The sequence below is a fragment of the Rhinatrema bivittatum genome, chromosome 13 (assembly GCF_901001135.1).
Source record: "Rhinatrema bivittatum chromosome 13, aRhiBiv1.1, whole genome shotgun sequence".
In the NCBI taxonomy this organism is placed as follows: domain Eukaryota; kingdom Metazoa; phylum Chordata; class Amphibia; order Gymnophiona; family Rhinatrematidae; genus Rhinatrema; species Rhinatrema bivittatum.
This window is the reverse complement of record NC_042627.1, coordinates 57115205-57134990: the sequence shown is the minus strand read 5'-3', so window position 1 is coordinate 57134990 and position 19786 is coordinate 57115205. Positions and strand designations below refer to the sequence as shown.

Below are 19786 nucleotides of genomic sequence, written 5' to 3'. Positions count from 1 at the left end.
CTACAGCTTTTTAAACTACTCTCCTGCTTGTATGTGAACCAATCGTCAATCACGTACTATCGTGATGACGTGATGTTGCGACTGAACATGATTGGATACTCAGCAACTGAAAGCTGACATGGGTGGCTGAATCAAAAAAACAAACAAACTATCTGTCAATGATATTCCCACATTTGATATTCAGAACCAAGTTTTTATATGAATCTTAAAGGTACCGCAACATCACGTCATCACGATAGTACGTGATTGACGATTGGTTCACATACAAGCAGGAGAGTAGTTTAAAAAGCTGTAGCCATTTTAGTTGGCACTTTGAGCCCAAATAGCAAGAAGCTGCAAGTTAAGTGAGTAAAAATTGGGTTTAAACTTTAGACCTTTTTTAAACTAGTAAATGATTTGTAATTTACTTGATATTTATTTGCCGATTACTTTTTTTCAGAAATCCGTCTTGATGAAGCGTCAAGCGAAACGTTAACGTTGGCGGTATCGGCGTTGCACTGACTTGTTTAAAACAAACAAAAACTCAACAAGTCATAAGATAAGTGCTTTCTTACGGGCTAATAGTCCTTAAAGGTGGAAATTTCATATGCCTTTATTGTACAGCTTATTATGGGCTCATGATGTCTTCATGTTATTGTATAAGCTTCTCAAATTCAAGTATCACCTTGGTATTTAAACCGTGACCGCAGCTGCAGTAAGATTCATATCTATAGCAGGACATTTAAACCGCGATTGCAACTTTGATAAAATCTATATCTGCACTAGTTTAAATCGCAGTAAAAATCTCAGTTCATGACACTGGTCAGAACAATTGATTTAATTTGTACAAAAAGACATTGCAGTCAAACTTGAAGCAAACTTAGCTATTGTTGAAACAAATATTTAAGAATATTTTAATAATTAAAAAAATTTAAGAGACATTACAGACCGGTGATTGATCCTACTGGCTAGATAATAAGAGAATACGTTAACTCCTCTTTTTCGCCAGATCTGAGGTTTGTGTCTCTTGACAATAAATTAAAAAATTAAAAAAATCAAAAAATAACAAAAGTTTGAAAGGACAAAAATTTGTATACCGGAATTTCAATAAAGGTATTTTAACAGATTTACCTTATATGATAACTGCAGACAGTTCTCACGGTTATTTTCATATCCTACCAAAACGAGAATTACAAAATTTCTCTGGTTTTGTATAATTGGCCAGCATTATCAGTTTGTTACCCTACCATTTGGACTGGCAACTGTGCCAAAAACCTTTATCAAGGCTATGGTTGTAGTAACTACCTTTTTAGGAAAAGGAATTTTGATTCATCCTTATTTGGACGATTGGTTAATAAGGGCCAAATCATATTCGGAAGGGGTAATATCAATATAAATGGTAGTCTCATTACTCCAATGGTTAGGTTGGGTGACAAATTTTGTAGAGAGCCATTTGCAACCCTCCCAGACTATAGAACATCTATGGGCAGTATTTGATTCTGCAGTTGGTTTGGTATACCTTCTGCAGAAAAGAATTTCAAGGCTTTATGCTTTTCAGATCAGCAACCTCCAACTGCTTGGCATTACCTGCAGTTTTTAGGTTCTGTGGCTTTGACTCTGGAATTAATACCTTGGACAAGAGCTCACATGAGACCTCTGCAGATTTCACTCCTTTCAAGACTGGTTCCACAGATTCAGGGTTACAAGGTGTGTCTACCGTTATTCAGCGAGATTCAAATGTCTCTAAAATGGTGGACGCATTCTCCAAATTTATAGAAAGGTGTTCCCTTAGCCCTGATTGGGCATTTGACAATGGATACCAGTTTGTGTTATGCTGAGGAGCTCATTGCAAAGATCATTATGCTCAGACTCTGGAGCCTGTGCAAGGTACAATGGTCGATAAATCGCCTAGAGACCAGAGCTATTAGATTGGCTCTGTTGTATTTTCAGAATCTTCTTCAAGGGAAGGCATTGAGTTTTATGCGGCAGTGCAACAGCAGTTGCATATATAAACAAGCAGGGAGGAACACGCAGTCAAAGTATTTTGGAAGCGACAAACCTCTGGTTTCCCTGTATGTACCCGGATCAGTCCAGACCATGGGTTGAGCCCCCCTTCCAGCAGGTGGAGACAGACCAGAGCTCAAAGGACAGAACCCACCCTGGAACCCTCTGTATTTGTCTGTCTCCAGCAGGTGGAACAGCTCACCCTGTGGTTCCCTGTTAGCTTGCCCTCTGTGCTCTTTGGTGTTTGTTCTACTTTTTCTGGGGCAAGCTCACGCAAGTACATTTTTAGTTTGTTTTCTTACGTAATTTAAAAAAAAAATATTTTTCTGACTGTTAGGGAAGACAGTTCTGTCTCCCTCGCTTTTGGGGTTCCTAGTGGGGCTTGGCCCCTTGATTTCTGTCAGCCTAGGTTCCCTTCCCGGTGACCTTGTGTGGGTGATACTGGTGGTGCCAGTCCCTCTCTGCTGCCGTGCCCAGGGTTGCCCATTCCTCAGTTGGGCTTTCAGGGATGTAAATTCCCCTGCCTCTGTGAGTGTAAAAAAAAAAATAAATCATTTTTTCACAGAGGACCACATAGTCTTAAGAGAAATTTAGTCTTTGGTTTAAAAAAAAAAAAAATGCAGCAGATTTTTGTGAGGAGGGAGTGGGGTTCGATCTCCCGCCCAGCTCCTCAAGGGCTCCCCGGTCAGCTGTTTCTCTTAGTATTGTGGCTGCTTTTCCCTGCTTCATGCCGCGGCCTCACTGTTTAGTGTGTGGAGAGTCTGCCTCCCAACTCTCCCGCGAGGGGGTGTGCTCCAGGTGCCTTTCGGGGGGCGGGAGGCTCCTTTTCGGCGCCGCAAGCTACTAGAGCTCGAGGACGGGCTCCTCATATAGCCAGGCCGTTCCCGTCGGCTATTGTAGGTGTTTCTGAGGAAACACATTCTGCTTCTTCTGGGGCAGGGGATCCAATTTCTTCACTTTTACCCCCCCCCCCCCCCGATTTGAGCCCGGTTCGCTCTTGGGGAGGTGATTCGGACCCCATCAGCCCGGGCCTGTTTTTCTTCAGAATTTGCCTTATTACATGAATCATACTTGGCTAGCTTACAGACAGGCCGATACACAGCTCGATCCAGTAAAGTCCGCGGGAGAGCGGACGAACGCCCGCTCTCCCGGCGCGCGCACCGGCCCCTCGCCGGTGCGCGCTATCCAGTATTTAAATGAGGCGACGCGGTGCAAACGGGGAAAAGGAGGCGCTAGGGACACTAGCGCGTCCCTAGCGCCTCCTTTTGGCCTGGAGCGGCGGCTGTCAGCGGGTTTGACAGCCGACGCTCAATTTTGCCGGCGTCGGTTCTCGAACCCGCTGACAGCCACGGGCTCGGAAACCGGACGCCGGCAAAATTGAGCGTCCGGTTTTCGGCCCGACAGCCGCGGGCCGAATTCAAAATTTTTTTTTATTTTTTTTTTTACTTTTTTTTACTTTTGGGGACCTCCGACTTAATATCGCTATGATATTAAGTCGGAGGGTGCACAGAAAAGCAGTTTTTACTGCTTTTCTGTGCACTTCCCTGGCGCCGGAAGAAATTAGCGCCGACCTTTGGGCGGCGCTAATTTCTTAGAGTAAAATGTGCGGCTTGGCTGCACATTTTACTTACTGGATCGCTAGGGAATACCTAATAGGGCCATCAACATGCATTTGCATGTTGAGGGCGCTATTAGGTGCCGCGGGCGGGCCGCGTGTTTTCCTCCCCTTACTGAATAAGGGGTAAGGGAAAACACGCGTCCAGAGCAGGGTGACAGTGCGCTCCGACGGAGCACACTTTACTGGATCGAGCTGACAGTAAGGTGCGGTAGAAAGAGGTGCGTTAGTGCCGGGCGCACCCGTGTTTGAGGCACGCACAATTAAACACACACCACTCGATACTGTATTTAAATGGCATGCAAATGCAAGCCGCTTCCAACGCGCGTCCATGAAGCGCAATCCAAATTGACAGGCGCTCAAGACACCGAAAGCGTATGAATGAACGAACGCCGTGACGTCATGCATGCCCGTTCATGCACCTTTGCTGGCTTGAGCGCCCAAATTGCACTTCGGGCATGCGTTCATCCATCTTCGCCTTATTATTATTATTTTTATTCATCATTATAGAAAAATTTAAGAAACATGCAGCTTAAAGTTCAATTATTGTATGATTTCCTATTAATCATATAAAAAGACAAGATCCAGATCACTCATATACCTTTATATTATGAAAATTTGTTACCAATAAATGTTTTGGCACTTTGTTTGTTAGAATTTAATCAAATATATATCTGCGTGCCACCCTATAAACCGTTGTGATGGTGCACTACTAAACGACGGTATAGAAAAGAGTTTAAATAACAAATAAATAAACCTCTGCATCTCAAACGTCTCCGTTCTAAAGCCATGCCGCTAGACAGAAGTGATCCGCCTGGTCGAAAAATACGGGACCCTGCCGCAGAAGATGGGACAGGTGACAGAGACGAAGAGGTCCGTCCGTAGTGAGATTCACCAGGTCCGCGAACCACAGCCGTCGGCCATCGGGGCCATTCGGGGGGCCATGAGAATGACCGGCCGTGATGGAGCTCTATTCTCCGTGGAACCTTCCACACTAACAGCCACGGTGGGAACACATAGAGTAGCACGCTGGAGGGCCAGGGAAGAACCAGCGTGTCCACCCCCTCCGAACAATGCTCCCTCCACCGGCTGAAGAACCGGGGAGCCTTGGCATTGGCTAGCGTCGCCATGAGGTCCAGGTGAGGGGGGCCCCACTTGTGCACGATTAGGTCCATCGCTACGTCTGACAACTCCCACTCGCCGGGATCGAGATGCTGTCGACTGAGGAAGGCGGCTTGAACATACTCCTTGCTTGCTATGTGGGAGGCCGCTAGGCGATCCAAATGCCTCTCTGCCCAGAGAAAAAGCTTGCTGGCCCTCTAGTGCCATTAGACAACTTCGAGTCCCCCCCCCCCCCTGTCGATTGCCTTCTGGCTGCTACTATGGATGAGACGCCCCTGGCTGAGGTGCGCACCAGGTCGGAGGTCGCATCCGTGAGGAAGGATATCGCTGGTTCTGTTTTGACGGACCTGGTTGCATCTCTGGAAAGTGACAAGCAGGCACATGTCACCACGGTGCAGCAGGCAGCGATCTGCAGGGACATAGCTGTGACATCAAATGACTGTTTAAGGATGGATTCCTGACGTCTATCCTGGGCATCATTAAGTGCAGCTCCTCCTTCGACTGGAATGATAGTGCACTTTGAGATAGCGAGGACCATGGCGTCCACTTTGGGGAACCCCAGGAGTTCTTTGGCTGCGGGTTCCAGGGGGTATAGGGCTTCAAGGGTCTGCCCTCCTTTGAAGCTGGCCTCCTGAGCATTCCATTCCAGGTCAATCAGTTGTTGTACAGCCTGCAGCATTGGGAAATGGCATGAGGCCTGACGGAGCCTGACCAAAACTGGGTTCGTTCTTGGCTCCGCTGTGGTGCTTGTGCCTGGGATGGCCAGCGTCTTCAGGCTCAGACACACGAGATCTTTGGAGAAGAAACGCATCATAGTTCGGTATGGTTCCGTTCCTGGAGGGATTTCCCCTTCCTCCAAGGAGTCTGGCTCTTCCTCAGAGGTGTCTGTGCCCCCTAAGGGGAGGCAGAGAGGGGCCTGGAAGGTTTTAGTCTTCTGGTGGAGACTGTGACATGTCACCGGTGGCACTGATTGTGCCTGGATAAAGGTTTGCAGCCCTTTGAAGAATTCCACCCAGGAAAAAGGTTCCTGGATCTATATTGAGCCCAGTGGCGTTCCCGAGGGGCCCATCTGAGGAGGGACCAAGCCGGGGAGAGAGAGGTCTGGGGTACTATCATTGGTGGAGCCGGATTCCTCTACTGGCAGAGGGTGCCTTCTCTCGGTTCACCCCAGAGCCTTTTTGTCTGCAGGCTTTCTTGGCCGGTGGTGCCATGATTTGTGTGCATGGAGTTGTTGTGCCTCCCTGGGCTTGATGGACCCTTGGTCTGACCCAGCATGGCAATTTCTTAAGAGGTTATTGCTACACTCCTCAACATTGCTTACCTACGTCCGGTTCTGGAAGGTTTTTGAAAACGTCTGCGAGGAGTTGGGTGTTTTGGCACGTTCGCCTTCGGGTTGCGGTGGTTCTCACTTTTCTTCAGCATGGTCTCTCCAAGGGTGTTTCAGTCAGCTCCCTGCGAGTTCAGGTTTCGGCCCTTGGTTCCCTCCTGGGCACCTTCCGTTCGCCTTCTGCTACTGGCAGAAGTTTGGACCCAGCTTCAATGGTGGCTACAAGAAGACCATCTGAGCAAGGGAGTAAGACTATCCCCACCGATCTGGGTCTTGCTCACCACGGATGCGAGCCTGCAACGGTGGGAAGCCCACTGCCAGGAACTGACGGCCCAGGGACAATGGGACAAGGAAAATTCGGGATGGAACATCTACCGACTGGAAGCCCGAGCAGGAAAAGACATCACTACGGATTACCTCAGCAGAGAGTCTAGATCCAGGGGAATGGACGCTGTTGACCACAGCCTTCCAGTTGATAGCCTCTGGGGAATCACAGCCATGGATCTCCTGGCAACCCGGTCCAACGCCCAAGTTCCCAAGTTCTTCAGCCGTAGACGAGAATCACAATCCTAGGGAATCGACACTCTCGTCCAGACCTGGCCACAAGAATACCTGCTGTATGCCTTTCCCCCCTGGCCACTACTGGGCGGGATCATCCGCAAGGTAGAACACCACAGGGGGCTAGTACTTCTAGTGGCCCCAGACTGGCCAAGAAGGCCATGGTACGCAGACATCTCGCGGGGAACTCTCTGTCTACCTCCACACAGTGACCTGCACCAGCAGGGACCGATCCTCCACGAAGACCCAACTCTATTCTCTCTTATGGTCTGGTCATTGAGAGGACTCTCCTGAAGAAGAGCGGATACTCTGGGGCAGTGAGCTCCGAGCACGCAAGTTTTCCACTTCTCTAAACTGCATACGAATATGGGGAATATTCGAAGCCTGGTGTGAGGACCGCGACATCCTTCCGCAGACAGTCAAAATCCCCGTGATCCTGTAATTTCTGCAGGACGGTTTGAAGAAGGGATTGTCTCTCAATTCCATCAAGGTTCAGGTGACCACGCTGGTCTGCTTCAGAGCCAAAGTGGACGGCATCAGTCTATCCTCCCATCCAGACGTTTCCCGCTTCCTGAGAGAGAGGGGTCAGGCAAATCCAACCACCACTAAAGTGGCCGGTGCCCCTATGGAACCTCAGTCTAGTACTAGGCTTCCTTCAGACCTACACGCGGTCTGTCACTACGGCTCCTGACCTTGAAGACTGCGTTCCAAGTGGCAATATGTTCAGCCCGTCGCATCTCCGAACTTCAGGCGCTATCCTGTCTGGAACCGTTCCTTAGATTCACACCGGGATCCATACAGCTCCGCACTGTCCCCTCCATCCTTCCAATGGTGGTTTCTCATTTCCATCTAAACCAAACCATCTCGCTGTCATCTCCAGACGAGCATAAGGACTGAGAAGACTCGTGCCTTCTTCGCCATCTTAACATCAGCAGACTCCTAGTCTGATACCTGGAAAGATCGGAATCCATACGAAAGATGGACCACCTATTCGTTCTTCACAGCAGGAAGAAACAAGGGGAAGTGGCCTCATGGGCAACCATAGCCCGCTGGATCAAAGAAGTGATCAAGGCGGCCTACGTAGAGGCAGGAAAGCCTCCACCTCTACAAGTCAAGGCCCATTCCACAAGGGCCCAGGCAGTGTCCTGGGCAGAAACCAAGATGCTGTCACCCGCCGAGATCTGTCGGACGGTGACATGGTCCTCCATTCACACCTTCTCAAGGTTCTACCGCCTGGATGTTCAGGCCCGGGAGGACACAGCATTCGCAAGGGCAGTACTAAGTGGGCCATGAGTAACCTCCCACCCGGTTCGGGAGTAGCTTTTGTACATCCCATTGGTCCTGAGTCCATCTGCTACACGCTAGGAAATGGAGAAATTATTTACTTGATAATTTTGTTTTCCTTAGTGTAGACAGATGGACTCAGCATCCTGCCCATGGCTGCCCCAAAATCTGGAAACCTCTGGTAACAATCCCCGAGAGCAAGACAAGCACAGTAAGCCAGACTTTACCCTAGTTTGACACCCAGAGTTGCAGGGTGTCGGCGTTTCTTTGAGTGCACTGGCGGTCTCCAGTTGGAAATCAGTTCAACCAGTCCAAGTTAATCAAGTTATTCAAACACACATATATACACAATTGCTTTTCGAGGAGAATACTGAAGAGCAGAGCTTCCTGCACAGGTATATGTAGGCTGACGTCAGATTGAAATCTGACTTCGTCTCCCAACTGCTATCAGGAGTGCACTACACCCATTGGTCCTGAGTCCATCTGTCTACACTAAGGAAAAGGAAATTATCAGGTAAGTAACTTCTCCATTGTCATCCACCTACCCTTAGATGGGCTTTGGTATTTCCCATAGGTTGGGGACTGGTGGATCAGAAGGAAGAGGAAGGAGAAATTCTTACGTTAGTTTCCTTTTCTTTACTTCTGCTACACCAGTTCAGAAACCCCTCCCTATAGATAGATAGATATCTAGATAGATATATAGAATAAGAGGTTAGATAAACTTCAAGATTTAGTTATTTTCATATTAATTGGGTTTTGCATAAGGGCTTGACTTCCTTCAAGAAGAAAAATTGAAATTGTGACACTGCATGATATGTATTGGAAATGAACTTTTGGCTATTCTTTTGTGGTTTGGTTTCTGATGTTATTGTTAGTTTTTAGCTTTGTCAGTATTAAACTGGCTGAATTAGTTCTAGACATTACATATAATTTGGTCATTAAAAAAAAAAAAATTTCTGCCTCCATGTGTGCTGAATGAGAGGATATAGTCATAGGTTCTGGACTTGTGTAGCAGAAGTAAAGGAAAGGAAATTCAAGTAAAACACAATTTCTCCATGTATGAACCATTGTGTGGTGGTATCACTCAGTGTACAAATTTCATTTATTCTGTCTGAGCATTTGTAAATACTGCAGCTTTCATTTAGATGTTGTCATTTGTTTTAGATTTTTCTATCAAGATCATACCTAATTGGTGGCTTATTGGGTGTTGGTATGAAATAAGCCTGACCTTTCCCAGTGATTAGCTTTCTTTTTGGCATATAGATGTGTTTCAGCCCCCGATCTCTCTTCCAAGAACTTGTGGGCTTCATGTCCAGACAGTTTGACATAAGTCTTACGAGCTTCCATCTATTTAGGTCTTCAGTTGACTTGGCCTTTGGAATGGGCTAAATTTTATTGTTGAATGTACTTTACATTTTTTTCATACTCGGCAAAAATGGCTTATTTAAAAATTACACCAACTTCCGTGCACATTCTAGATGTATCTAATAGAGTAGTCTTGGTGGTGGTTTTAAATTTAGTGTTGTAAAATGTTAAATAGGTTAATGCAAGTTAAATGTAAGACTTTGAAAAGAAGTTGGCCGTAGAGGCAAAAACTCACAGTAAAAACTTTTTAAAATATATCCGAAGAAGAAAGCCTGTGAGGGAGTCGGACCGTTAGATGATCGAGGGGTTAAAGGGGCACTTAGAGAAGATAAGGCCATCGCGGAAAGATTCAATGATTTCTTTGCTTCGGTGTTTACTGAATAGGATGTTGGGGAGGTACCCGTAATGGAGAAGGTTTTCATGAGTGATGATTCAGAATGACTGAACCAAATCACGGTGAACCTAGATGATGTGGTAGACTTGATTGACAAACTGAAGAGTAGTAAATCACCTGGACCGGATGGTATACACCCCAGAGTTCTGAAGGAACTGAAAAATGAAATTTGAGACCTATTAGTAAAAATTTGTAACCTATCATTAAAATCATCCATTGTACCTGAAGACTGGAGGATAGCTAATGTAACCCCAATATTTAAAAAGGGCTCCAGGGGCAATCCAGGAAACTACAGACCGGTTAGCCTGACTTCAGTGCCAGGAAAAATAGTGGAAAGTGTTCTAAACATCAAAATCACAGAACATATATAGAAAGACATGGTTTAATGGAACAAAGTCAGCATGGCTTTACCCAAGGCAAGACTTGCCTCACAAATCTGCTTCACTTTTTTGAAGGAGTTAATAAACATGTGGATAAAGGTGAACCTGTAGATGTAGTATACTTGGATTTTCAGAAGGCATTTGACAAAGTTCCTCATGAGAAGCTTCTAGGAAAAGTAAAAAGTCATGGGATAAGTGACGATGTCCTTTCGTGGATTACAAACTGGCTAAAAGATAGGAAACAGAGTAGGATTAAATGGGCAATTTTCTCAGTGGAAGGGAGTGGACAGTGGAGTGCCTCAGGGATCTGTATTGGGACCCTTTTCAATATATTTATAAATGATCTGGAAAGAAATACGAGTGAGGTAATCAAGTTTGCAGATGATACAAAATTGTTCAGAGTAGTTAAATCACAAGCAGATTGTGATAAATTGCAGGAAGAACTTGTGAGACTGGAAAATTGAGCATCAAAATGGCAGATGAAATTTAATGTGGATAAGTGCAAGGTGATGCATATACGGAAAAATAACCCATGCCATAGTTGCACGATGTTAGGTTCCATATTAGGTGCTACTATCCAAGAAAGAGATCTAGGCGTCATAGTGGATAACATTGAAATCATCGGTTCAGTGTGCTGCTGCAGTCAAAAAAGCAAACAACATTGGGAATTATTAGAAAGGGAATGGTGAATAAAACGGAAAATGTCATAATGCCTCTGTATCGCTCCATGGTGAGACCACACCTTGAATACTGTGTACAATTCTGGTCGCCGCATCTCAAAAAAGATTATAATTGCGATGGAGAAGGTACAGAGAAGGGCTACCAAAATAAGGGGGATAGAACAGCTCCCCTATGAGGAAAGACTAAAGAGGTTAGGACTTTTCAGCTTGGAGAAGAGACGGCTGAGGGGGATGTGATAGAGGTGTTTAAAATCATGAGAGGTCTAGTATGGGTAGATGTGAATCGGTTATTTATGCTTTCGGATAATAGACTAGGGGGCACTCCATGAATTTAGCATGTGGCACATTTAAAACTAATCGGAGAAACTTCTTTTTCACTCAACGCACAATTAAACTCTGGAATTTGTTGCCAGAATATGTGGTTAGTGCAGTTAGTATAGCTGTGTTTAAAAAAGGATTGGATAAGTTCTTGGAGGAGAAGTCCATTACCTGCTATTAATTAAGTTGACTTAGAAATTAGCCACTGCTATTACTAGCAAGGGTAACATGGAATAGACTTAGTTTTTGGGTACTTGCCAGGTTCTTATGGCCTGGATTGGCCACTGTTGGAAGCAGGATGCTGGGCTTAATGGACCCTTGGTCTGACCCAGTATGTTATGTTCTTATGCTTGTAATTAAAACTTTGTATTTTTTCCAGATGAAAGAATGTTAGCATTTCACAAATGAAAATCAAATCGTTATTTCTTTTCAAAATTTAGTGAAACTGATGACTTAAAAGATGAAAAATCTGACTTGAAGGAAAAGTCTACTGGAAACCGAAAAGGAAACAGATTCCATCCTTATTCGAAGGACAAGAGTTCAAGCACTGGAGAAAGAAAGGGGCCAAGCCGTAACAGAGTTTTCATTAGCAACATCCCATATGACCTGAAATGGCAAGCTATCAAAGACCTTATGAGAGACAAAGGTAACTTACTCCGGGTTAACATACTTTTTTAATCCTCTGTGCCCCAGAGCTGTGAAATTATTTAACCTTTTTTTTACAGTTGAAATTTTCTCCCCTTTTTTGTTTTATTTGAGACAACTGCATTACAGGTTAGACAGGTAAATGAAGTGTTTTACTATCTTCCTCTGACATCTTAGTGTGACACTGGAGAGCAAATGGTATATGCATGCCATTATGACTCTTGGGATTGTGATTTGTCTAGTTGTAGTTTCTTTGTAGATTATTTTTAAAGGGGAATTGCATTTAAGTAATACTTAGAGCATTAATGTATGAATAATAAGGGATGTCCTTCAAAAGCTGTTTTGTACTTTCTAGGTAGAAATCTAGCTTTGGCATTCATAATATTGTGTGCATTGTCTCTACTGCCATGAAGCTGTCTGTTTAGAGATCTATATTAAAACTGCATACTGCTGTTGCAGTTGTGATGTCAGAAAAATAGTTGTTCAAAAGCCTAAATTCATATTGTCATTGCATAGTTTGGGGGAAAAACTGATTAAAAAATACTTTACCAAGTTGTTTTTCCTGGAAAAACTTTAATTTCAAAAGTCACCTAAAGAACATTTTGGCTTTAGTCTGTTTTCATAAAAATTCTTCTCTGACGTGTAATTGTGCTTGGTGTATCTGTTGTAAGGTGACAACTATTTGATTGGTTTTATCCACTGAACCTCCTTATTTTAGAAAGTGTGTTGCTTGCTGTGAAATATTTGATTTGTAAATTTGGTTCTTACATTGAAGGTAAACTCCTAAGATTGAAGACATTCAGGTAGAAAGTCACCTTAAAACAGCTGTTGTGAGTAGGATGAAAAACATCACTGAAAAGTGGTAATGTTGTTTTTTAATTTGCTTGGTTAAGGGACTATCTGTATATCTGAATTTGTTCACCAACTATATCAGACTGGCCAAAATATGATCTGCAGCATGAATTAGGTTAAATATAGTTGTTTGATCTTGAGAATGTGGCTGCTGTATATATTTGAAAATTAGCTAAATTCTGTAGCCATTGACAGGAGGTATGTTGGTCTGGTTTTGATTGTTGGTGAATAATAGGCTCTCTGTAGAGTTGTGCACAGGGCACAGTAAAGCAAGATACTGGTGTTTAAATGCATTGTCTCTTGGTATTTTCCCTTTGTATGTCTTATGTAGTTGGTGAGGTTACATACGTGGAGCTCTTTAAGGATGCTGAAGGAAAATCAAGGGTAAGTGCCGTGGGCGATATTCTGCTTGAGGTTTAAAAGCTCCTCAGCAGTTTTCTTTCTGTATAATACCTGTACCAGTTAATGGAAAGTAAGTTTCATTTTTTTACACTGTTGTGCTGTATGAAAGACTCGAGGCTTCTATATTTGAAAACTGATGCTTTCATGTAAAATTAGCCAGCAGGCTGAAGGGGCAAATTGTTTCCAAACTGTTTTCTTTTCTTTTAGGTAACAATTTCCAGTTTAATGTTTTTAATGTAGGAGATTAGATCTTGTATTTTGAATTTGTTTCATGTAAAAGATTTTTCTAAATTCATGGACTATAAATCTCATAAGTGAAGCAGTACTGGATCTGTTTGAATTTCCCATGAAAAGCATCACAGGAGTTTTGCAGAGCTGCACAAGTGTGCTGTGACCCTTTTGGACTAAGCTAGTTGTCTTGCTAAATGACTTGAAAGGAATTGGTTGCTATTAGACTCTGCAGATAGCAGATTTAGATTGCCAGTTGTAAGGCATTTGGAGGGAAGAATATGTGAAGCCCTGTGTCTATTCAATTTAAAATAAATATATTTGCAAATGCTACCAAATTTCAACCATCCACCAGGATGCTAGAAATATTTTCATTTAAGTCTATAGTTTTTCAACTGACAGTATTAAAAACCTTTATTTTAGAAAGAAAAGAATGCATGATGCATACCTATCCCATTCAGCTGACTTTTTTTTAATATAAACTTTCAATGGTCAGTCAACAGTTGCTATCCAAAATATATTCTCTTAATCTTGAGCAAACTGGTTGCTTTTATTGGAGGAAGGTTGCTACAGCCTTTTACGGGTATGTTCGTTCACTAAAACAGTTTCCTTCCTCTCCCCCCCCCCCCCCCCACCCCACCCCCCTTTTCAGATATGTGGTGTGCATTTCAGTTTGACTTCAGATATACTGTATGTGAAATGTAGTGCTGTGAGTTTATTTTTAACTAGTAAAACATAAGCCATTCTTCTGATCCTGGAAATGGTACCATGTGACAAGAAAAGTATCCTTGTACGCATGAAAAAGATATCCACTGTTGTATGCAGTAAATGTATGTGAAACCAGATTTGAAGGATGTTTTTATTGGCTCCTGTAAAGTTTGATGGTTTCTCAACCATTCTGAAGTTGAAGTGGTGTAAACCTCTGCCATTACAATTACTGATTATATCTTTTTTCTCTTCACATATTTGACTGACCATCATGGATTTAGGGATGTGGGTAAGTGGGGGTTTTTTTTGGGGGGGGGGTTTAAAAATTTAAATTAAAAATGTAATAGTGAATTTATGCTTTCAGTTAATATTTTGTTCCTCTTTCTCCTCAGTGTGGTAGAATTCAAAGATGCAGAATTTGTAAAGAAAGCATTGGAAGTTATGAACAAGCATGATCTTAATGGAAGACCCCTCAATATAAAAGAGGTGAGTGATTAGTTTGCAGTGAATGGAAATGGTGTCTTACATGGCAAAAGTAAACCAAAATTTTTAGGAGCTATGGAAAATTTTTCCTTTAACTTGTGCTTTTATTGTTTTCTGTTAGATTTTTTTTTGTATTGGCTTTTTTCTTTTGAATATTTTCTTTCTCAGTTTTTGCTCTTTTTTTTATTTTATTTTATTTTTTTGTTTTGGTTTAGTTTGTTTTTTTTCTTATTTTCTCTCTAGTCTCTTTTCTGTGCTACAGTGCCTCCTATTGAGTCTGGGTCTAGTCCCAGACCCAACACAGCAGTAGCTTGGACCTGGGAATATTCCTACTGAGAACAAACAGTAGGGGTCAAATTGGGAAAATTAAGGGTCTTGCTCCATTTTGTGCCTGTGTTAAAAATGCTAAGTATACTTGCTCATAAGTGGGTTTCTCTGTGGACAAGCAGTACAAAATCAGCTAAGCAAGTGGGTGGTGTCATTAGGCAGTGCCAAAACGGAACGTGCTGTTTGAGCTGAGGTCTTTCTGAGCATACACCAGTTAATCTTGATATACCACTTTTTTCAAAATAAAACAGATACTCTATAAAACATAATAAAAACTACTTTGGTTTATGCTTTAATCATAAGTACTTTAGAAGTTGAGAGAGGGGTCAAATAATGGCCTTAACAGGTTTTGTTTCCAAGGCTACAGTACTCAGTTCAACATCTGGTAAGTTCATGCATCTCCCTGTTCACAGTGACAGGAATGTTCTACATCCCAACCTTCAATTTTTGGCTGTGACTACATGGTTGTTGAAAGCAAAATACTCCTCTGCAGTTGCATTCTAAAGAGAGCAAAGTAGCAACTAGAAAATACTTAAAGATAATTTAACTTCAGGTGGAAAAGGTTTACTATCTGGTGCTTTGCTAACAAGATCCATTTACGTGCACTGTTCTCTGTTATTTCATTACTTGGTAAACCTTTCTCAGTCTGGATTGAAGACTGTCAGAGTATATCTCAGTACTATAACAGCATACCATCTGTATACAGTCATGAGAAATGGGTGTGCTGTTAATCTACGGTTGCCAAATTTATGAAAGGACTAAACTGTCTTAAATCTTTCAGTACTCTGGGATCTAAATATAGCTTTGGCTCGACTTTACGAAACTGCCATTTGAACCTTTGACGAAGACAAAACTGAAGTTCCTTTTCTTGAATAGTTTTTTTTTTTTTTTTTTAATAGTGGTTACATCTGCCCAAAGAGAAAGCGAGCTTCTAGTCTTGGTATCATACTCTCCCTATGCTCCAACTTTCCGTAGCAGTTGTTTAGAAAGTTTACCCTAAATTTCTACCAAAATTTTCTCAATTCTACCTAAATTCATTGTTTTGCCAACATTTTTTCCAAGACCATATGCCAGTAACAGTGAGCAGGCTCTTCATACATTGGACTGCAGAAGAGCTTTGTTACCTTTTTCTTTGTAAACTCAACTGTTTGTAGCTCTCAACCCACTTAATCAGGGTACTTCAGTTAGACTCTTTGAACTTGGATATCTGATTATAACACTAGGAGATACAATCAGGACAACATCTGTAACGAGATGGACCTTCAGGTCAGGGTTATAGCAGTTTACTTAGCCCATCTTCACTTGGCCTCTACTTGCAAAACACTTCCTAATGTGACTTTGACTTTAAAACCAACCTGACACAGGCCGCCCATGTTTCGCCTCATATGCAAAGCGGCTTCAGGGGAAACTGAAAATAAATCAAAACCCCCACATTTTTAAATTAATCTAGACCCCAAGAAACCCATATAAACATCCCTCTACTCTACTTACCCTCACCATACGGGTTGTCATAATGCACTACAATTCATCCCAACTCAAATACATCTATTAAAAAAAACAAACAAACACAGATTAACATCGCTGTCCCAAAAAAACTCTTAAATCCATAAAGCAAAATTTAAAACTTACCAAATGAATCCACTCAATGCAAGACATAAACAATTTGCAGCTCTCAACAGAACATCAGATGATTTGAGCACATCGCCCTTCACGTATTTCAAACTTTAATCAAACAGATCAATCAGTGTCATTCTACCTCACAATGGCCACAAATTACAGTCCAACTTCCACTCATCTAAGGAAATAAGCCAACTAGCTATTGAATAGTTCAACCCTCACAAAAAAAACAAACCACTCAACTTTGATTCAGACCTTTAGGGGCCACAGAATCCAGGTGGCAAATGTCCTTCTACTCAACCCTGACTAATTGAAGAGACAGGCCACCCCAATGGAAATGCAGTTAACTTTTGCAAAGCACAAAACCACGAATTATGTGGGAAATGCAGTAGTTTTAACCAATGCAGAACGCAGTACCTCTGCACAGACATTCATTTTACTGATGTTCAGTAAGCCTGTTTCTTAAGAGATGACTAGTCTTGCCTACATATCTCAATTTGCAAGGATACGTGACCGCACAGATCACATTTTTGACTTGACAAGTGAAAGATCCTAATGAATATTTGAGAAGTGATAGGATGTATAAATTCAGATAGTGATCACAAACACTACAGGAACCACATGAGCGGTGACCACTCCCAGTTCTGATATACACTGCATCTTGAAAAATCAAAAGAATCAAATTCATCCCTTAAATTCCTAGCTTGCCTATATACAATCAAGAGGCTTTGGAAAAAAAAAGCCATGAACTCCATAATGGCCAGTGTTCCTTGATGATGATTACCATTCTGTTTTCCTCAGAAAAAGTGGTCCTTGCCACATGGGTGACATCTGGAGACCGGCATGGAACTTCAATCTCCAAGAATCTAGAATTTTCAAACATGCCCTACTGAGCATGTGCATCTGTAGTCAGTCCCTCAGTCTTTATTTCTATGGAGCCGTGAGGTCATGGGAGCTGTGTACTCATGGTATTCAGCTTTGCTGACTTCCTCTACAGTCTTCGAAAGTGTTTCTAGAGCTATAGCTGTTTTCTTTACCTTATGGTAGCTTTCTTTTCTTTCTTTCCTCTCTCCTCTGTCTGCCAGCCACATGGCAGGCCTTAAGAACATAATAACATGCCATACTGGGTCAGACCAAGGGTCCATCAAGCCCAGCATCCTGTTTCCAAGAGTGGCCAATCCAGGCCGTAAGAACCTGGCAAGTACCCAAAAGCTAAGTCTGCAGTCTGGCAGAGTCTATATTACTTCCCTAAAAAGTACTGCACCTGCAGTTTAGTTTGTGTCCTCTCCTTGCTCTGCTTGTTTTTTGTACATTTGTCCGGTGCTGGCAGGACTGAATGCACTCTGTGGGTGATCCATGTAGGCTGCTGAGCCTGGGGACAAGCCTGAGTTTTACCCGGGCGGGAGTTCCATGCTTCTCCAATTGATCAGCACCGATGGAGGTCAGTTAGTGAAAAGATTGAGGACCATACATTTCTTGTGGAGGAGAGAGCTCATTCTCCCCCCCACCCCTCCCAAAGGTACTAGTCTCCATAGGCAGGAGCCCTGGGTGACATAGTTTCCCCGCCTGCTTGCCGGTGATGGTAATGCAGTCTTCCTGGGAGAGAGGGTGAGCAGGAGCCTGGGCAAGCAGCTTGCTGCTGCACCTTCAGTGCCATGTTCAGTAACAGTTGCTCGTGCACATCTGTGACTAGCGCACCATTGTTCTGATGCATTGATGTCAGGACCATGTTGGGAACCAGGTTTGCCACTGAGCACCATGGTCACCCTCTGTCATTGTCATTGAGGTGCGGGACTGCCCTCAGTACTGTAGGGCTTTCTGTAATATCTGCATCGATGTGGTGGAGTAGCAGCACCAACCTCTGGGGTCAAGGACCAGGTCTGCCATCGAAGGCCATAGTTCCCCCTCCATGCCCTTGAGGCCTCCGTGCCATCTATGCTGGCGGTGCCGATACCATCGGTACGGGCATGGCCACCCTTGATACTGTTGGGGTGAGTAGGCTTGATGCCGCGGCTGTCCTCAAGACTGTCGCAAGGCGGAGCTTCCCCAATACATCTGTGCATTCAATGTCATCTGGGTGCAGCACCGCCATAGAGGCCATCAGGCGTGCCGGCCACCGATGCCTTTCATTGCTTTCTTGAATATATTGAGCCCCGCCAGTAAGGTGCTGGGATCACCACTGGGTGCCTTAGTCCTTGAGGCATTGTCTGCCGGGGCTCTTAAGGGCTGTTGAGTGCCACTGAAGTCCTTGGACGACAGAGGTTTCCTCCTTGGATTGAGTGCCAGGGGTGCCATCTACTTGGGGTACCCTGATATGCTGAGGCGTCCAGGTGCAGTGGTCTGGTGCCCTTGGGCTCCTTGATGGTGCCCAGACGGGGTTCTTAGGAGCACGCTGCAGACTTATCACAGGCTACAGCAATTGTTCACGGGGGGGTGGTGGTGGTGTATGAGGATCACCTGGTTTTGTGCTGTAGTGGGGCTATCGTCAGCCGTAGCCGCTGATGAGATGCCATCAAGCTTGTCGCATCGATGCCCTCACTCAGATGAGTCAAGAGGGGCAGTCTTCAGTTAAGCATTTGATGTGCTATGTTGAGGCTTTAGAGCCTCTGCCTGCAAGCACCCAGCATCCTTATACTGCCAGTCCATCGATGCCTTCAGGCACTGGATGCTCTATGAAGCTCCACTGGGCGGTCCAAGGTCCACGGGCACATGTGGCACCAGGGATAGTGCGCTATATTCGGTCAAGTGCCATCGAAGTCCTGGGTGCCACGTCTGGTGCCCTCGATGTGACCCTTTGTTGGTAAGCACACTAGGACCGTCACCACCTTGGACACTAGTGGATGTGGTTGGATGCCGCTGGACGTAACTGCAGGGGTCCATGGGCACAGTTGGTCACCATGGACTTTGCTACTATCGTCCTAGAGGGAAATGAAGCTGTGCCATTTTAGATGCAGTTTCAAGGGCTGTGTCCAGACTCTTGGAGTGTTCTCAGAGGGCAATGCCATGGAATGCCACTCATCACCATGCTCAGGGCACCATTGGTCTTGGACACAGTGGTGTCACTGTTCCTGTTTACTCCACTGTAAGTTACTGTGACAGTGAAGCGCAGCATGTGCGGTCAGGTATGGCAAAGCATCTACTCAGAGCGCCTCAAGTGGTGACGGGCAGCTTTCTACCAAATCAGGGTTCTGCCATCGTTCATGGTCTCTGCCTCCTTGTCAGTTCTGTACTGCGAAGTGCTGGAAAGCACTGGCGGGAAAGGCGTCGTCATACACTGTCACTTGCCTTTTGGCAGTGTATAACCAGCTATTCTAGCAAGTGGATACCACTGTATGAGTACTGGTCAGTGTGTTTTTACAGTGGAGGACTCTTGTTTCTGGTTGCCATCTGCTATATGGGTGGGTGGCTGTGTGTGTTTCCCTTGTGGTGAGCACAACCAGCTGTGCACCACAGCCACAGGACTGTTCTAGGACTGCGTTCCTGATCGAACCTTAAGGG

The 19786-nt window shown here is 44.0% G+C and overlaps 1 protein-coding gene across 2 annotated transcripts in view; it reads left to right on the top strand.

The window, feature by feature from the left end:
* MYEF2 (myelin expression factor 2) overlaps window positions 1–19786 on the top strand; it is a 127287-nt gene that overhangs the window by 30989 nt on the left and 76512 nt on the right. For both annotated transcript variants that reach the window (XM_029575726.1, XM_029575728.1), the window contains exons 2-5: window positions 11467–11672; window positions 12855–12907; window positions 14143–14150; window positions 14254–14347. In XM_029575726.1, the coding sequence (XP_029431586.1) occupies window positions 11467–11672; window positions 12855–12907; window positions 14143–14150; window positions 14254–14347 (361 nt within the window). The remainder of the gene's footprint in view (window positions 1–11466; window positions 11673–12854; window positions 12908–14142; window positions 14151–14253; window positions 14348–19786) is intronic.